Source organism: Sorghum bicolor, chromosome 10 (assembly GCF_000003195.3).
Source record: "Sorghum bicolor cultivar BTx623 chromosome 10, Sorghum_bicolor_NCBIv3, whole genome shotgun sequence".
Classification (NCBI taxonomy): Eukaryota; Viridiplantae; Streptophyta; class Magnoliopsida; order Poales; family Poaceae; genus Sorghum; species Sorghum bicolor.
In genome coordinates, this window is record NC_012879.2 from 54,559,204 (window position 1) to 54,579,276 (window position 20,073).

Consider the following 20,073-nt stretch of genomic DNA (forward strand, 5'->3'; position numbering starts at 1 on the left):
GTTATGTTAGCCTGAGAGAAGCCCACAATGCGGTAGGTGTCTCCAGTTATGTTCTCCAGTTCTCCACAGAAGCCAAAAAAAAAAGTATCCCAAAGCAACTAGCAAAGAGATCTAGAATCACAATCATATCAGGGCCTTGTTTAGTTCCTGAACTATTTTACAAAATTGCAAAATCCCAAACAGAATGTTCAGCACACCAAAATACTGACATTTTGTATTTTGCTTTTGCTATTTACTTACCAAAATATTTTGCAAAACTGCAAGTCATGCAGCTGCATTAAATGGTTGCCATGCAACCCCATGCACATGCAGCTTGTCGTTAATGCTGTTGTTCCTGTGCTTGGCCACCATGCAGAACAAGCATAGATTCAAGTATACACAAATTCACAGGCACTGTTCATGCACACTTTATTACAACAAACTGTAATCATCCTATTACAACATTTATTTCCTATTACAACCACATAATGGGCTCAACAATGTTACAGTAAACATCACAGCTCATATATGTCCTCAAACATTCACAGATACTCGCATGAATTCAAAACTGTCGTAAAAAAATACTCACAAACCGCAGGAATCAAATAAACAAACCTGTGAACAATCAAAACACTTTTACGAACCAGTTGCCATAGCATAAGCAAGCGAGTCATGGAATGCAGCCATCGGGTTTGGACCATCTTCCACAACCTCAGGAGGTGGCTGATTCTCATACGCTTGCCGCGGCACATAGTTCTCATTATTGTCACACCTATGGAAGTGCTTATCTGGTATGCCACTGCTTCTCATAAAATTATGCAGGGCCATACATGCAACAATGATTTTGGATTGCTTGTGAGGTGCGTATGGAGGGATCTTTTGCAACATGCGCCACTTCATTTTCAAAACTCCAAATGCCCGCTCAATAACATTTCTAAGGCTAGAGTGCGCATAATTGAAGATTTTCTCTTTACCTTGTGGCTCGGGCCCGTCACGGAACTCCTGCAGATGGTACTTGTTGCCTTTGTAAGGAGCTAGGTACCCCTGCTTGTTCGCATAGCCCGAGTCCACGAGATAGTATTTCCCTGCATCAACAAACAAGCAGTTAGCCACACTGTCATCAAGTATTACAATCAGTCATGTGTATCAAATAGTCAGTACCTTGAGGTGGATGTGGGAACACAGCGCTATATGTTGTTGTCGAGTCATTGAACACTCTCATGTCATGAACAGATGCAGGCCAACCAGCATTCACAAAGGTGAACCTCATGTCGAAGTCACAACAAGCCATGACATTTTGTGTAGTGATTCCCTTGCGGCACAAGTGCTGAACAAACATGTCATTTGGCACTACACATTGCACATGAGTCCCATCTATGGCCCCTATGCAGTCCTTGAAATATGGATAAAACCTAGGATTTCTAAGCCTTGGATGCAGTGTTCTAAACTCTGGGTCAACTGGCTTAATGATGTCTGCTGCTAGCTGGACAAGACAGTCCCCAAAGACCTCTCAAATCTGTCCTCAGCTTGCCTAACAGACTGTGGTGCCCCAACCATCCATAAGAACATGCCTAGAGCCTCAAAAGAAGTCGACTTGGTAGTCGATTTCAGACCGTACTTAGCACATAAAAGCTCATGCAAGGTAAAGAACATTGAGGGGTCATTCTAAACATGTTGTAACATGACTTCTCAGTGGCCGTCTTAGCATGAACCCATTCAATGCCACTCATTTTAGGAACTCTATAGTCAGCTCTACACATGTACTTGTCAATGTGCATTGCATATTGGTACATACCCAAGATGAACTCATCCTCCTCAGCATCTTCCATCATCTCATCCAGCAACTCATCTTCTTCCTTCTCCAACTGCTGCAGCAACTCCTCCCTTCGTGCATCATACCAAGAAATCTTAGCCTGCCACAATTACAGCACAGAGTAGTCAGCATATGGTACAACACAATCAAGGTTACCAGAATGCCCCAAAAGTAGCATAGTAGCACATACAAATTCATAATGCAACAAAGATTGGTGATCAAACAAATTAGTACATTCAAAGGTCTTTCCAAACAAATCACAACATAGAGTTTAGAGTTCTTGAAAAGAAAGACATAAAACCACACACACGTACGCACTACAACATACATCAGAACCAAAAGCATCGGCCCTCATCTCCAGCAAAAGGTTCTACACTGTCAGTGCAACTACTTTCAGTGGAACTACGGCGCCATTGCTACATGCATTAGATGGAAGGTGTTCTAGGGGTCCACCGGCAGAGGGTTGCTAGCGAGCTTCTGGATGATTCGTATCCTCACTGTCTCACTTGACGAAAGGAACAAATCCATCTGCGCTTCATTCTCTGCCAGAGCAAGGAGTCCGTCCAACAGGGCTGGCGTGTCTCGAGAAATGCCAAGCTCATGCTCAGCAATCCTAGAGCACTCAGCTATTTTCCAGTTCACAGCTGTCCTTGCGGCGTCCTTGTCCTGTGCTTTTTTCTGAAGGGCATTCTTGTGAACCTCCAGCCTCTCTCTAGCAAGCTCCAAATGCGAGTTCATGTGCTGGTTCATGACCCTCGCGTATGTGTTCTTGGTCTTCTTGTTGGGGCTCGTTGCAGTTGTGCTAGTGCTTCCTGTCCTTTTGGTCCCAAGGCTCATAGGGGTAGGGGTGTCCTCGTCATCTGCTCCTTCGTCATCAGATGAAACTTCATGCACTTGAGTTGTTCGACCAGCAGCTGGAACGTACGATGATGAGCCATCCACTGTGTTCCCGGCAAACATCTGATCAAGCTGATCTAAGTACGGAGGCAGTCTAGTTGACCTAATCTTCATGAACTCGGATTCCTGCAGGCAGTGAAACAGTTACATATTGTTGGAGCTGTACAAGTGAATTGCAATGTATAGTCCATGAGACACATACCGTAGCGTTGTCGTTCCACCACTTGTCTGTAGCTTGGATGAACCCGTCAGCATCTATGTTAACTCGAGTGTGAGTACGTGCAAGGTTACAGAACCTCCACAGCTTCTTAAGGGTCCTCTGCTTGCCCTGCAATTGTTCCCTATCGTGCAGCAAACATGTGGCAGCATAGTACCTACTGCTCAACCTCTTCCAGCCATATTTGTTCATTTGGCCTCCAGGGCAATTCCCATGGTGCATCTCTAAAACATAGCACTCGCAGTACTTCGTTAGGTTATCGGTTGTCCAATTTGCTTTGCTCTTGTGGACCTAAACCGTGATAACCGAGAGCACAAATTATATATAACATGAATAACGTAATCTAATAATTTCAGAAGACTATGAATCATGCTGATAAATCTCCTGCTATCATAAACATGTTGAAAGCAAGCAGCTATCCTATTAAACTGATCAGTGGGAGTGTGGGTGGGTTGGTTTGCGGTTCTGTTAGTGTTTGTTGTGGTGTATCATGCAAAAACTATGTTATTGAAACTTAAAGAATATGGTACACATGCAGAGCATTGAACGAGCAGATCATTGAAAAGTAGAGCATTGAACCACGCACTGTAAGCATCGAACCTATACTGCAATACAACATGCAACATTTAAAAAGATGGGGCAGGGTGTTTTGTACCTTTCCGGCCGATGCGTGTGCGCGGTGACCGCGTCCTCGGCCTCGTGATGGCGTGCGTGCAGATCGGGGGTTGCTGCCCCCGTCAGGCGACAGCGGGCCGCCGAAGCCGTCCTCGGCTGAAGGCTGAGTTGAACCCGCTTGCCAAGGCGGGCGGAACAACGGACGCCGCGAACCGCCGACCGACGGAGCTCGAACGGGAGGCGGCATGAGGTCCCTGCTGCCGCGGAGATGGTCGGCGTAGTGGTCCACGTCTTCTGGCGCCCATTCCTCGCCAGCGTTGATGTCGAGGCTGTCGAACCCTAGGTGCGGGTTCGGGTAGGATCTTGAACCAGCGCCAGAGCCGAAGGGCTTGGACCGGAGGAGCCCCAGAAGTCGCGCGTCACGCCGCCGGCCCTAGATCCAGTGTTGTGGCTCCGGTTGAAGGCGCCCTGGTCGCCGTCGAAGCCGCCACTGCCATGCCCGGCCATGGTTCGCAAGGTATAGGAGAGGAGAGTACACGAGAAGGGTGGATCTAGTGGTGGAGCACGGACGCGAGGGAGGAGAGCAAGGCGGCGGCCGAGGGCACGGACTGGAGGGAGGAGAGCAGGGCGGCGGCCGGTGTGCGGTGCGGGTGGGCGAGACTGAGGATAGGGTTAGGGTTCGTGCGGGTGGCCGCGTATAACACTGCTCGCGGCCGGGCGTTGATGTTTGGGCGTGGATGTGTGGAGCAGGGGGGGAGAGCGTCGCGGCGGAGGGAGAGGAGAGCGTCGCGTCGGCGGAGGGAAGGAACGGGGGAGAGGAGAGCGTCGCGGCGGCGGAGGGAAGGAACGCGAGAGAGGAGAGCGTCGCGGCGGGCGGTGTGCGCGGCGGGTGGGCGAATGCGGAAGGGGGGAGTTAGGGTTTGACGCGGCGGCCGGATATAAGTACGACCGCGCCCTGGAATTTTGGGCTGCCAGAGCCGCCGTTTCGGCCTGCGAAATTGGCCCAAAAAATTTCAGGCCCGTTTACTTCCAAAAGGCCAAATTGCAATTTTTTTTGCATTTCGGCCTAAAATTTCGGGAAGTAAACAAGGCCCAGGCAGAGAACTGGAACTCCCCTGCACCTTTTCGCATGCAGAACAAGCCTTCCTCAAGGAACCAAACAGGCTCGTACGCAAAGAGAGGTCTCGCAGCACATACACACATACATTGCAAAGATGAAGAAACTGACAGCAAGTAAATAAAACGGGTAAAAAGAGTAGCCTGTGTAGTCATATTTACCCGGCGTGAGAGAGATGGCGATCGACGGCGAGACTTTTACTGTGCTGGAACTGGATGGATCACCATGAACAGCTGGGGAAGGATAGGAATCAAATGCGGAGCAAGCTAGTATTTCCATAAGAGGCCAATCCACGGGTACCTTGTACTAGGTCCTTGCTCCTCCTTTTTCTTGCTTCTCGCTCTCTCTCTCTCTCCTCGATCTGTCTGCTCTTGAGGCTACTGTCAGTGTGTCGCTGCGGCCAGTATTTACTGCTCATCAATCACGCCAACCTTTCTTGTTTCAGAGCATGACGAAACAGTCACTTCAATCCCCTCTACAGTTTTGTTCCCCCGCCTTTGCTTGCTCGCCTGCAACTTTTACAGCTACCAGTTTAACAATACTCCTAATTTGTTAATCTCATACGTAAAATAAAAAAAAGAGAAGTTAATTCCTAATTAAGTGCATCGTAGCTCACTGTAAAAAACAACAGTTTTTGGAGACACTGTATTTTATTCTTCAAAGACAGACCAAACCTTCTCTGAAAATCGCTTAGGGCTCTATGGATCTCTGAAAATATTGGTGACCTTTGATGGCATACATCCTCTTACTTGCGTATTCATTTGGGCAGGCTGCGATTGGAACATTGTGTGTCGCAGTTACATTGATGAATCATGAATGGCAGGAAACTGATGGTACTTTAGAGTGTGAGAATGACAAGTAATTTGGAAAAAAAAAAAGTAAACTAAATGCTATAGAACGACAAGTACTGTGAAACAAACATCTGGGGTACTACGGTACTGGTCTCCCGGCAGAAAATAACGGTCAAAATCATTGTCAGAAGGACGATACACTGAGGACCTTTCCATTTCGAAGCAATGTCTTACCATATATAAACTCACAACAAATCTGGAAAAGTGTGTGTCATGATTTCATCAGGACGAAAATTTGTTAACCTGATTGGTCATGTACTAGTATGGAATGATTTAGGGCTCGTTCGGTTAGCCCGGAAACCATTCCGGCTGATGATGCAACGTTATACCAACCAGGAATCTTCGGCGCCAATCAGAACCAGAACGTGGAGAGGACCAGCGGAGGCAACAGGTTTGCCAGGCACTTTAAAAGCTCCCCTGCCCGCGAGAGGCGGGAATCAAATGCTGCGAAGGGAGGAGCTCCCCGGAAGTAGCCAACGCAAACAGTAGGAGGCCCCCCCTTTATATTTGCCCACCAAACCCAATGTACCACATGTGTGCATTTGCAACAAAAAGTTAGATTCGGGACTATGCTTGCAAAGGTTTGATCCAAAAGTCTCGAGTCAGAAACATTGTACAACCCCACAGCACTTGCCAACCTTGAACAGAGGAAATCTGTAGGCCTGAAATGACGTTAAGCATTTGATTCAGCTTCAAGTATTAAACTTATACTGTTCGTTTAAATTAGCTGAGCTACAGTTAAACATTTTCTTTGGATACTGGACAGATCATTAGATCAACATGAATTACAAAGCCAAAATGAGAAACAACAGCAGTCATGGCGATTCTTTTTTTTTATTTTACGACACACAAAAACAAACTGAAATGAGTTGCAAGCCAAAAGGAAAGCTGAATAAAGGAGAGAAAATTACACCAAGCTTTCTAGCTAAGTAGCTATTGTTGAATAGAGAGAAAGTTTTTTTTTTCTTTCTTTGCTCTATGGATAACCAAACCAAAAGTTTTTTCTTGAAGAAACGCTTGCAGCTCAACATGAGTTCTTTCAGGAACTGATAAATAAAGGTGACAAACAAAGCACTTGTGTCGTAATATGCCAAGCGAATGAATCGTCGAAAAACTCTAATACAGATACCATTTCAAGGAGTTACAACTGCACACAAGAGAAATGATGGTTAGATATTTTGATACTCATAGTCACAGATACCTCAGCGTCAGCGAAAAATGGATCTGAAGACGTTCCCATCGAAAGCACCAAAATACCGTGTGACTGGCCAGCATTGTTGTCCCCTGTAATGGAGTTGACACCAAACCATAGATTCAGCAACCAAACAATCAGATTCAGAAAATGACACGCCATGACAGTTGCTACTCTACCCTTAGATGTACCCTTTTTTTTTATGAAAGGAGACATATAGCCCACTCCTTGCCATTTTCTTTGAGACTGTGTTGGATCTTGGAACCAGCATTTCCTGCTTTCCAGGGCAGCACTCATTGGAGTTCTCACGTGGTGTGTTGGACCAACATCTTTCAGCAAAATAGTTTGAGGCCTGACGCGCATTTGCAGCCACCAGCATGAGTACTCATTGGAGTTCTCACGTGGTGTGTTGGACCAACATGTCTTGCACAAAAGAGAAACAAATTTGTCACAGAAAACAAAGGGACACCTTAAATGCTTTTGAAAACTCCTATTCAAACGAGAAGGTTTGACTGGCCTGCAGTATTTCTTTTTGTTTGATTTCTTTCACTTGGATCATGAGATATCTAGAATTCAGGGCGTTCTGAGTTGTCTCCTATGTCCAGTCCACAACTGTGTCACTCTGCAAAACTAACTGAATGAGATTTTACTTACCCCGTCAGTTGTATACTGACATGCTATCAAGCAGGAATTAGACACATTAATGAAGACGATGCACATATCAATCAATGTGTCTTGTGGAAAGTACCAAATTACACTGGAGCAGCACTATGCCCTCTGAACCTGTTACAGAGTATAATAAACATGCCAAATGGAAACATGTTTTTCAACTTTTCAGGTCCTCTCATGTCGTGGAACCTCAACATCCTACAGGGCATCAATAGAGGGCAGCAGCCAGGGAAGAAGTGACAAAGAGCACAATGAACAACAGTTAGGGAGTACCAAAAAGTACATAGGAATATGTTCCGGTTTTTTCTTTTTTGGATCGGATGAACGGGGATAAGTTTCTCATGTCCATGAATGACTGACAGAAACGCAGAAGTGAAAATGCTTGTACTCGTAGTACATCACATACCCTTTTATCAGCGATAAACTCTAAGATTCTGAAAGATGAAAGCATCAACAATCAGATTGAGTATCTTACGCTTGGTGATTGTTATGTTTAAGGACAGTAGAGCACGAGTCAGGCCAAAGGGTACCAGAAAATCCAACTCGGAAGTAGCAGTAACTGGTAAGCACAAATAAATGAACCACAGAACTAGCGCCATTGCATTTCGCTAGATACTAAAGCACATACAAACTATCTCAAATAAACTTTAATCTAGTTTTTCCCAAGGATCGAAGAGCACACATTTACTCAAGGACTACAAATTTCAGATCCCAAATTTGTACTACGTACCATTATAGTGGAAATCATCTCAAAGGCTCAACACCACCATTGCGAAGCGAGTACACAAACCATTGTCTGACTGACTCAGGGACCAGATCATCCTGTTATTCTCGTGGAAACCCTAACGAAATCAAGAGCACGGATGATCTAGCGTCAGCTTGAACCTAATTCTCAATCCAGAACGATATTTCGTCGAATAGTTCGCGCACACCACAGATGCCGTACGACGGACGATCAAGCGATGGAAGAGGTGGCCTACCTGCGCCGGAAGAAGCCGACTCGACCTCCATCCACGCGATCACGAGGCTCCGCCGCCCGAACTCGGCCATGGCACCTAGAAATACTGAATATTGCCGGAGCATCGCCGCGGCCGCGGTGGCAGAACCGCCGAGTCGCTGTGAGTTTTTTTCAATTTCAAAGACGAGGAAAGAAAAGAGAATAAAATAAAACGCTGCTGCAGAAAGGCTAAAGCCCACAACTGGGCCCATGAAGAAACATGGCCCAACTTTTCCGGCCGCCTGCTGCCTGCATCCCTTCACTTCTTCTCACTTTCAGAAGACGACGTAGACAAACGTCAAGAGGGCCGACCGCCGACCACGATGGAAGCCGGAGGCGGCGGAGCCGAGGAGGAGCAGGTGATGAGCGAGGTGCACCTGGGCTGCCCGCCGCACTTCTCCGGCCTCCACGTCTCCCGCTTCAGCTTCTCCTCACGGCCCGTAGGTACCAGCACCTCACCGCCACGCGCTCCTTTGCGCGCTTTTCGTCATACACCTTCCCTGCACTGCCTCTTGCTGCTAGCCGAGGAGAGATCGTCGGGACACGGCATGATTTGTACTCTCCTGAACTTTGATTCGGTGTTTTCAGGGCCATCTGGGGACAACGACGGCGGTGGCGGCGACGGGAGCGAGCTAGTCGCAGCAACGAGCGGTTCTTGTAAGTGAATGGGACTCTGGATCAGTGGATGTGTCTTTGCGTTAGTTCGTGTTGTCGTAGAGGTTAGTTTGGTGGGTATGTGTTCAATTGTTCGTTGGGGTAACATGTTTTACTCTGCTGAGGAGGTGATTCGCCTGGTGCAGTCGCCGTGGATGAGGATGGGGATCTCGTTCTGGACAGGAGGAGAGGAAGAAATAAATATGGTACACCAACTGCTGGTTGCTACATATCGTGTTGTGGTGATTAGCGTGCTTCTCATTTAAGCTTTATTGACCTGCAGTTAGAAGTGACTGCCATCTGCTCACAATTCAGCATGGTGTTACCAGCTCGCTTAAGAGTGTTGGGCTTCAGGTTCGAAAAAAGATTGGTAGTGCTTTTCTGTCATGTACACGTATGATTCATTGTTGTTACTGGTGTGCAGGTTTGGAAAGCAGCCTTACTATTAGCTGACTTTGTTTTGCACAAAAGCTTTTCATCGTCCAACTTTGATGGTGTTACTGCCATTGAGATAGGTGCTGGAACAGGTGATAATTGATCTGACATGAAACTAGTGGATATAGGTTTCTAGAGTGTTTCTTTTCCTAACTGAGCGATGCTTGTCAGGTTTGGTAGGTTTAGCACTTGCTCCGGTTGCTAGAAGGATTTTTGTTACAGGTACTTCTCTCTCCTTTAGAGTTTAATTTGGTAAAACTGTTTGCATTGCATTTTACTCATTGGATAAATTTCATGTTCCATGTCAACCTAATATGTATAGTAGTTTGGTATTTTGCTTCTGTTTGACAAATAAATTTGTTTGAGGTGTCCCAACTAGAAATAAGAAAACTTGGCTGGAATCACAAATTCAGTACCTTGTGGAAGTGTGATTACAATCATGATCCTTATTACTTGATTGCTTTCATAAAATTCAGAGGCACATACACATATATACTGTCTAGCTGCCTGATTGTCTCAATCTTGATATGATTTATTTTTTAGAAAAATAATATTTAGCTTACTTCAAATGTCAATCCCCTGTTAGTGGGTGTATATGAGATGACTGGATGAATTCACATTTATCTTGTTCTAATGGAAAATAATTTTACATTTATATCTTGTAATATACCCTGAAGTACAGTATATATTAAAATTTTCTTTTCATATGTTTGGCCAGTTTGCTACCTTCAATCCTTACAAAATTTATTTGCCAATGGGGTTGAACAGATAGAGGCACTGATATCCTAGATAATTGCTTGGCTAATGTCCATATCAACTCTGGTATGCTAAAGTTTGATGAAGCTAAAGTCTGTGTACGGGAACTGGACTGGAAAACGTCATGGCCTCCACCTGTGGGTACATATGATCCTTCTGATCCAAGGTTTTCTCTACACCAATTGATCTCACTTTCATCATTGATCATCATGCACCGCAAAACAGTGATCCATAGAACTACTCCCTCTATCCCAAATTATAAGAACTACTCCTTCAACATAGGATGCAGAGGGGAAAAACCTCGCCCCGAATCCAATTCCCCCAAATGCTCTAGTCTCCCTCCATGCCGACTTTGCCCGGCCTTCCTCCTGCAATGGTTATCTCTATCCCTATCCCCAAATGAACTAAGGTTCATGACAGAGACATTAATGGAGTTCTCTAACTCCACTATACAATGGCCTTTGCTTTATTCAAGTGTCTTTGGCACAATGCTAATTCCATGTTCTGTGGTGCAGTCGGTATTTATGGTCTGCAAGTGAAGTTGAGGAGGCTGAGAAAGCAACAGTCCTGTTTGCTGCCGATGTTATTTACAGTGATGATCTCACAGATTTGTTCTTTGACACGGTGAAGAAATTGATGTCAAGTGGTGCCAAGAAGGTACCATTGAACTCAGCATTACTCTTCAGTATTCAGCTCCAAAGTCTTGATTTAAGGCACCTTCCCAAAGCAAAGAGTCAAGATTCTTCTTGTTTGTATTTTATAGGTGCTATACTTGGCCCTGGAGAAGAGATACAACTTCAGTCTAGACGAATTAGACGTTGTGGCCAATGGTTACATGCACTTCCGAAGTTTCTTCACAGCTCAAGATGGTAAGTTGTTTGCAAAGATCTCTCAGCTCCGCACCATCAAAAGGAGCATTGTCAAGTGATCTAAATTTGTTCCTTTCATCCCAATTATTATCCGCAGGGCATGGCGATCCGATTGATGGATATGGACCAGGTTTTGTTGGAAAGCAGATAGACCCTGCAGAGATTCCTCAGTACATCAGAGAATATGAGAGGGGCAAGGATTTAGAGATGTGGATGATCATGTACAGTCCGGACCAGAAACAGCAGTAAGGCAAGGATTTAGAGATGTGGACGATCATGTACAGTACGGACCAGAAACAGCAGTAACTCTACAAAAATCGTCTTTTCCTTCCAGCAGGAAGGAGAGAAGTGAGCAATGCATGCTATTCCGCCGTATTATCACTAACCTCAAATGACTCTGGAAAACCTTCTGTTTGAGGTAAATTCTGCACTTGCAGGTTCCAACAACAAATATCATCGTCGATTGCCACAAATGCATGATCCCCAGGATGATCCTACCAAGAACAAGCAACGGAGCATCCCCAGGACAAATGCTGTGTCGATCGGTCTGGCAATGATCGATCGGCCTGCAGGCTCTGGCCTTGGAGTTCTTGTAGGATCGGCATTGAACTTGGAGTCCTGGCCTCCTGGGTGCAACGAGCCGGCTAGCTTTGCTCGCCACCATTTTGGCCACTGGCACGAGCGGTTCTGCCAGGTGCACTCGGCTTCGGCGCATAGTCCGGTCCGGCCGCTGCACAGGCTGGTTGCCGGATGCCGGGCTGGCAAGTGGCAACGCGTGCGATCCTTAACACCGTGTCTGTGTCGTGTGGTGACCAAGGTTGTCAAACTCAGTTTTGCTAGCTCTGGAAAATTCCGGATGGTATTGCAATCCTCACCCTGACTTTGTCATAAGATCTATTTATTTTTGTATTGTAAGGTTTTATTTACTCTTTTTTACAGTGTTATATGTTGTGTAATAATTAAATGGTCTATTTAGTATTAGTAAACTAAAAGATTGTACTTTGGTTCATACTCGACAGTTTAATTTTGCCTTTGGTTAGCTCCCGCCAAGCAGCTTTCTTAGGCGTTCTCCCGCTTTTCATATAGGCAGGCATTGCCTTGTTTGGTTCATACTCACCCTAAACACCTGAAATGCAACATAAGAGCTCAAGGGCACTACTATGTTTGCACAAGACACTGATATACATGTTCCCTTGCTGGGATCCATTGTCTTTAGTTATAAACCATTAGACATTATATATCACAACAGATTGCTATTAACATGATCTGAAATTCACGCTATTGGTATACTCCCTCCGTACTGGTAAATAAGGTCGTTTAGGACATGATCACGTTTACCAAGAAGTGCCAAAGAGTGATTAATGTAGGGGTATTTTTTCATGTCTGCCCCTATTAAATAGCGGTGCGGTTGCTTCCTCTACACAAGAATCAATGCTTGTTCAACTGGTATAAAGTAAATTTAAACCGAGAGCTCCTGCACAAGCTACATACCAAGAAATCATCCCATGAATTGTTCTTTTTCTTAATGTTCCAAGGAATAAAATAAACGGTAATGATATATGCCAGACGTCCGTCTCTCCGAACACTTCTATTCACTCGTTTCGCTGCTCCTCCATGTCTCCTTATCCACTCCTCGTTCAGGTTTCCATCTCCACTCTCTCCTCTCGTCTCGCTTGCCCCGTCACTCCTTGAAAGGTCCTAATATGGCTAGAGGGGGGTGAATAGCCTATTTAAAAAAACTACAAGGCACTAGAGCAAAGGATTAATATAACAAAAGGCGTAAAGCAAATTTGCTCTAGCTCTACAAGAGTTGCAAGCCACCTATATAAAAATTCTAGTTGTTATAATCACTAGGCACAAGCAAAGACTATGTCACTAATCTCTACAACTAGTTAGAACTAGTTACTACTAGCCAAAACTAGGAACTACTAGTTACAACTAATTTGCAAGAAAGTAAAGAGGTGAGTGATAATTATACCGATATGTAGAGGATGAACCAATCACAATGTATATCAATATATTCACTGGGAGAATACCAATCACAATATTGACACTTGTATTTTTCTCCCGAGGTTCACGTGCTTGCCGGCACGCTAGTCCCCGTTGTGTCGACCAACACTTCGTGGTCCGGCGGTTAATTGGGATTCCACATCCAAGCTCACCACGAGCACCGCAAGGACCTACCACAAGTGAGGTAGCTCAATGACACGCGCAATCCACTAGAGTGGCTTTTGGCACTCCGCCGGGGAATAAGCCCAAGAACCCCTCACAAATATCACCTTGATTGGGGGCGGACACAATCACCAAATCCCCTCACCAATCAACAAATCCACAACCGTCTAGGTGACGGCAATAACCAAGAGTAATAAGAAATCCACAATTGCAATCACAACCTAGTGCCACAAATATGAATCACAAATGCATGAACACTAGGGTTTCCTCAACTCCTCTCACCAAAGAGAACCAACCATGGGAATGGAGAGGAGAGGGAGGAGATCCTCTTGGAGCTCTCAAATCAATCTCTAGAGCTTGCTCTCTCACTTGAATGGAGCACAAATCCTTGGGAGTGAGGGAGGAGAAGGGGAGAGCTTTTCTTTTCTTGGAATTCTTCAAGAGAGCAAGAATGGGGAATGGATTGAGGAGGAAGAAAGGAAGGGGTAAGACCCGACCTTATCCTCTGCCAGACACTCATCCGACCGTTGCAGCAGCCCAATCTCGCGAGAAATTCCAGTGCGGGTAGGAAATAATTCCAGGCGCACACGCTTTTGACCGTTGGCGTGGGTGAACTAAAGTACCAGAAAAAATTCCAATGCGGGTAGGAAATAATTCCGATCGACCCCTCTCTGTTGTAAGCACAAACACTAGCATATCCAGGTAGGGCAGTGAATAATTCCGATCGACCCCTTGCTGTTTGGGCATGACTACTAGCTCGGTTTTCCAACTCAAAAACCCCTTTTTAAGGTGCTAACTTTCCCACGAAGTACCAAAACAATTGAGCACTTAAGTTAGCATTTTCACAAATAATTTTTAGGGCTTTCTCAAGTATTCTCACCACGTCACTAAGCGCAATGCATATGCAAAAGAGACTCACACTTAGTGGCACTAGATAACCATTGCAATTAAAGATTTTCCCTCTTTATAGTACGGTTATCTATCCTAAATCCACTAACATCCTCTAGGTGTCTTGAGTGGCAAAACAAAATGGCCCTATTAAAAATACATTTGCCTTGAGCCCATTTTGTTTTCTCTTTCTTCTTTTCCAAGTTGGAGCACTGAATATCAATTTTGGTCATCTCCATCACCATGACCATCATCTAGCTCCATCACTTGGTGTGTACCAACCTATCTTTGTATTTCACTCATGTCAAAGGTTAGTACACATAGGTTTCATCAATTATCCAAAACCAAACTAGGGCTTTCACTCCTGTCGCTCGCACCGCGCACCTGCACTTTCTACCGCGCCACCGGCGAGCCGCCCCTACCTCCTTTCCTCCCTCCCTCCCCGCTCTGACCCACGCAACCTCTATGCCACCGGAGTGGAGCGCAACGGCAGCAACTTCCAGTGAGCGCCTCCCTTCCTGCTCTCTCTTCTTCACTCTTGCGACCTCCATGCATTCGGAGATGAAGACGACGATGCGACTCTGATGAGGTAGGTGGGGAGGAATTTGGATCTGAGGCTCCCTTTCCCCTCTTCTCCTGCGGATTTGGATCTGAGACCTCCTCTCCTCCTCCTCCATCTCCTGCTCGTCCTCCTCATACTCCTCTAGGTCTAGATCTATAGGATGTGGTGGTGGCTAGGGTTTCGGCAAGCTTGGGATTTAGCGCTCGCGCGTGTTGCAATGGTTTTCTCTAGTTGTTTGCAGTACGTTTTCAGGTGATGTTGCTGTAGGATAGGGTTTTGGTGAGCTCTCGGGTTCAAATCTCGTCATTATTGCAATGGTTCTCTCTATATGTTGTTGCAATATGTTTCACTTGTTGCAGTACTATGTTTTGAGATGTTTCAGTTGCTTTTCAATCTGCATGTTGTAGTAGTTTGTTTCATGTTGTTACAATAGTTGTTTGGTGTTGTTGTAGTACTATGTCCATGGCGTTTTAGTTGCTCCATCCAAAGCGTTTCAGTTGCTTCATCCAACGCTTCAATCTGTACTGTTGTATTAGTTGTTGCAACAGTTGTTCGGTGTTATTGTAACACTATGTACATGGTGTTTCGGTTGCTCCATCTAATGTTTCAATATATGTTGTTGTATTAGTTGTTACATGTTGTTGCAACAGTCGTTCGTTGTTGTTTGCATGATGTTGTAGCAGTTGTTTGGTGTTTGTTGTAATACTATGTTTATGGCGTTTCAGCTACTTCAACCTATTTTTGTAACAATATGTTTGGTGTTGTTGCACTATCATGCATATTGTGTTGTAGCATCAAGCGTATGGGAGCAGGCTATGGGGATGAGTTAGCGACAAACGGATGTGCTAGGGACCGACAAGGCGAGGGGCGGGGTAGATCCCGTGCTTGTGGGAGTGGGGGTGGGCTCCTTGCGTAGGGAGTGGACAAAGGGTGGTCCTCCATGCAGGACGAGTGGGTAGGGCGAGTTGGTTGGGGACGGACGAGTTTTCTTTTCCTTTTTTTCTTTTTTTCCGTGTGGCGCGGGTGGAAGGCTCGGCGTCGCCGAACGTCCAAGCGCTAGCAGTACCGTAAAATAGAACATCCCTAGAATCATGAGAGGTTTAAAGCAGTTAACAATGAAACATCATAATCATTACAGGTTCTTCAACCAACAAGAGCTCATATTTATCCTTCCCTGAAAGCAACTAAAAAGGATCAGAGCTCCACAGCTGATTAATACAACTGACTCTGCACATCGCAATTCAATTGACAAAGTTCACACCAATAGCACCAGCTTGAAGCTCCAGTTGTCTTCTTTTGGTAGCTTACAGCACATATGCATCTCAGATGCGTCAGGAGGCCTCATTCCTCCAGCCAAGCTTGAGTGGGTGGTCCTACGAGATATCGAGATGATTTACTCTAAGTGAGGCGATCTGCATTCATATCTACTCCCTCTATAGAAATTAAAAGTTGTTTAGGACATGATTATGCTTATCAAGATATCATTAATTAGGTAGTATTTTTCTATGCTTGCCTTATTAAATAGGGTCGCAGGTATCTCCTATACAGAAATCATTACTAGTCAAATTGGTTAGGCAGCTATGTGTGGAACCCAGTGGGCAGGGTTCGACCCTGAGTGACACATTTTTTTTTTGCTGCTGGCGACTTTGCATGGTACTGTGCCGATTTTGCATGGCACCAATCTGGCGCTTCGCGCTAGCACCTGGGCACGTTTCTGGCTGCAATTTTTTGTTGTTTGTGCTCCTTTGGCCATTTTTTCGCTGTTTGCTGCTGCTGCGCGCTCATTTTTTTGTTACTACTACTACTAGTTTGGCGCTAATGTGGTCGATCTCTCTTGATGCGGAGCTCCCTGCTGCTTTGGTCTGCCCACGTTGCTTGCTTGCTTTTTCTCCATCTTTCTATGCTTTCTAGCTTGTGCAATGGATGATTTTTCCTAGCTATGATCTCAAAGTTCGGTTAGAAGATGAGGATGGGAACCTTCCCTTTGATCTCAACGACGGCAACGGTAATGCAACAGTAACGCTTTGATTTTGGTTTCTAGTCTTGTGAACCACTCTCATATTAGTATAGTTTCAAATCGCAGAGCCTGAAGATGGCGATAGCAATGCTGAGTTTCAAATGGCAGAGCTTGAAGATGATGGCGGCAACAATTTTTTTGATCTCAACGATCCACCGTTGGAGCATGGCAACAATATATATGAGCAAAGTTGTTTCGTATGTTCGCAGCAACATAATGCATTTGAGGTTCCATTCTCAGTACGTGCTTTTCTATTTGGACAGGAATGAGTTTTTTCCCCTATAAATAAGACATATTGTGGCTAATAATAGATGCATGTTTCTTTTTGATGGACAATATTTGATTTGAACCTCCCACTAAATGAATTTGGTGCCATTGATTTCAATCATGTACAAAACCACGAAGGTAACCATGAACTTCTTGTGTGTTTGTACCATGACAAATAGATCCATGATGTTTGTTTTTTCCTTACAACTAAATCTTGAGATAGTAGTACTATGAATATGCTTTGCACGTTATTTTTTTATTGCATGACTAAGTATTATGAATGAGTTTTCCCCCTAAATCTTGGCCGAGCAAGAAATGTTGTTCTTATTCTTACAAGTTCGATGGAGATCATCTTCTTTGGGTAGCAAATAATATCTTTTAGATTTTTGAGATAGGTAGAACTATTTCTCATCAATAAACACAGTCAAACAACTCGTTGGACCTTGGATCAAGCAATTCCCTGTTAACCATGTCAACACACCACTATAACCTAGACCTCTTTCTTGTTAGCTTGAGTGAGATATGGTTTGATGCTACTAGAGTGGTGCCTAATCAATCCTTTTTTCAAATACCTTTGAACCTTCTATTTGCTCATGTTTAGTTTGACGCACACCTCCTCTATAGTCATTCTTTTCTTTAGAGAAATGTTTCGCGATGCTTCCGAATAACCAGAGATTGCTTTATAGCCAACTCTAACCTTCTTTAGACTAGAAACCACAACCGGGACAGAGCTTTTAAGTTGTGTTTTACCATGATTCCAAACACGTTGAACTGATTGAATGTGAAGATCAAATTGAGCAGCAACAAATGCAGTAGTCTTGTAGTATATCATTGTTGCTTCTAGTCAACATAGCTAGGTAAACTTGTTTTCGGAGCTCTTGAGTCGTTTCTTCCCTTCGGCTAGGTTCTATTTATAGATAAAAAAGCAAGCACATTCATCTATTATTAGTCACTGCATTTTCTACATAAATAAACACGATGAACTACATAAATAATAAACATGACATGTTCACAGCAAGATCTAGCTTGAAGGAAAACTCTTTCATGTATTAGTAGCAACATGTTTTAATTATGGGTTAATTGGATATATGCCATTGCAAATATCACTTCTCCAAGATATGCCAATACTATTTGTGATATTGTAAAAGTGTCATTATAATTTTACACATCTATGAAACATACCACTACTTACCTTTACCTCTTTCATACATTTATTATGATTTTTAGACCAAATTGCCCTTGTCTCTTTGCAAAGTTGAGCGATTCACGCGATGACTTTCCTCTCCAATTCAAAATCTCTCACCGCTTCACAGCCGCCATCACTAGAAGGACCCGATGTGGCCACCACGGTGAAAGGTCCTAATATGGCTAGAGGGGGGGTGAATAGCCTATTTAAAGAATTCTACAAACTCACTAGAGCAAAAGGTTAGTAAATAACAAAGCGAAGCTTTTTGCTCTAGCTCTAAAGGGGTGTTTGCAAGCCACCTACCCAACAATTCAAGTTGCTAAGATCTCTATGCACACAAGAACTAAGACTTTACAAGTTACACTAGAGAACTAAGCTACACAAGTCAAAGTAAGCAACTAAACTAATTACACTAGTTTGCGGTAAGTAAAGATAAGATGAGATATTTATACCGCCGTGTAGGGGATGAACCAATCACCAATATAAACAATCAAGCACCGGGAGAATGCCAATCAAACACAATTGAGACACCGATTTTTCTCCCGAGGTTCACGTGCTTGCCGGCACGCTACGTCCCCGTTGTGTCGACCAACACTTGGTGGTTCGGTGGCTAAGAGGTGTAGCACGAACCTCGTCCTCACTAGGACACCACAAGAACCTACCCACAAGTGAGGTAGCTCAATGACACGAGCAATCCACTAATGTTGCCTTTGGCTCTCCGCCGAGGTAGGCACAAACCTCTCACAATCACCAAGAGATGGCCACGAACAATCACCAACTCGTGCCAATCCTCCTCCGCTGCTCCAAGCCGTCTAGGTGGCGGCAACCACCAAGAGTAACAAGAAAACCGCAGCCAAATCGATCCCCAAGTGCCACTAGATGCAATCACTCAAGCAAATGCACTTGGAATCACTCCCAATCTCACAAAGATGTTTAATCTATGAAGGAGATGAGTGGGAGGAGTTTGCTTAGGCTCACAAGGATGTCAAGTATGTTAGAATGCCAAGAGTCTGAGCCCCAAGCCGGCCAAACACGTATTTATACCCCCTCAAGCAAATAGAGCCGTTGGCTCTTTCACTGGGCGAAACACGGGGTCACCGGACGCTCTTAAAGGGGCACCGGACGCTCAGCCCTTGCGTCCGGTGCTCCAACGTCAGCCGCGTGTCAGAATCTAACGGTAACCTGCAGAGCACCGGACGCGTCCGGTGCACACCGGACTCATGCGCAGAGAGCTCCACAAACTCGCAGGGTCACCGGACGCAAGCCACCGGACGCACCCTCAGCGTCCGGTGCTCACCGGACCCATGCGCAGAGAGGGTCGCAAAACGCCCGCACACCGGACGCTAACCACCGGACGCTCAAGCCAGCGTCCGGTGCCTATCGTCCGGTGCCTAACCCTAACCGAGTCGGGCAGCCTGCACACCGGACGCTCAGACACAGCGTCCGGTGAGTGTTCCTCAGCGAGAAACACTCCCGCGACTTCTCCAAATTTCCCTCCGGCGCAATAGAAAATATGCACTTCATTTTCTCGAAAAGCGCCGAATCCCGCCTCGCAAGCTCGGCGGGAGGGAGAGAGGAACCCATCCTCTCTCTACCCTTCAAACTCCACCTCCTTCTCAAAGTGTGCCAACACCACAACGTGTAAACCAACAAGTGCACGTGTGTTAGCATTTTCACAATCATTTTCTTCGAAGGAGTTAAGTTAGCTCACTAGGTTCTAAATGCATACACATGAACAATGACACCTAGTGGCACTTGATAACCGCTTAGCCAAAGAATTCCCCTCTTTATAGTACGGCTATCTATCCTAAATGTGATCGCACCCTCTATGGTGCCTTGATCACCAAAACCAAAACCCTAAGCAATACCTTTGCCTTGATCTCCATAGGGTTTGTTTTTCTCTTTCTTCTTTTCCAAGTT

At 45.1% G+C, this 20,073-nt stretch overlaps 1 protein-coding gene and 1 long non-coding RNA gene across 10 annotated transcripts; one reads left to right on the top strand and one right to left on the bottom strand.

Annotated features, from left to right (window-relative positions):
- On the bottom strand, positions 5,619-8,469 carry LOC110430726. Of its 3 annotated transcripts, XR_002448087.1 has the most exons (5): positions 8,331-8,469; positions 8,081-8,192; positions 6,873-7,303; positions 6,691-6,773; positions 5,619-6,151 (listed from the first exon to the last, which is right to left on the bottom strand). It is a non-coding gene; the product is annotated as an uncharacterized LOC110430726 (long non-coding RNA). The 3 variants fall into 3 exon arrangements; XR_002448086.1 differs by having other exon boundaries at positions 6,873-8,192; XR_002448088.1 differs by lacking the exon at positions 8,081-8,192 and having other exon boundaries at positions 8,331-8,468.
- LOC8067698 (methyltransferase-like protein 22) lies at positions 8,483-12,100 on the top strand. 7 transcript variants are annotated; one of them, XR_002448085.1, is made up of 11 exons: positions 8,483-8,787; positions 8,936-9,004; positions 9,130-9,207; positions 9,285-9,355; positions 9,426-9,528; positions 9,608-9,658; positions 10,205-10,358; positions 10,708-10,849; positions 10,956-11,061; positions 11,159-11,409; positions 11,499-12,100. XR_002448085.1 is itself a non-coding variant. In XM_021448584.1 (10 exons), exons 1-10 carry the CDS (start codon positions 8,568-8,570, stop codon positions 11,308-11,310), a joined length of 1,146 nt encoding a protein of 381 aa, XP_021304259.1. In that variant the 5' UTR covers positions 8,483-8,567; the 3' UTR covers positions 11,311-12,100. The 7 variants fall into 7 exon arrangements, 6 of the variants coding, with proteins under 6 accessions (XP_021304259.1, XP_021304260.1, XP_021304261.1 ...); XM_021448584.1 differs by having other exon boundaries at positions 11,159-12,100; XM_021448585.1 differs by having other exon boundaries at positions 9,148-9,207; positions 11,159-12,100.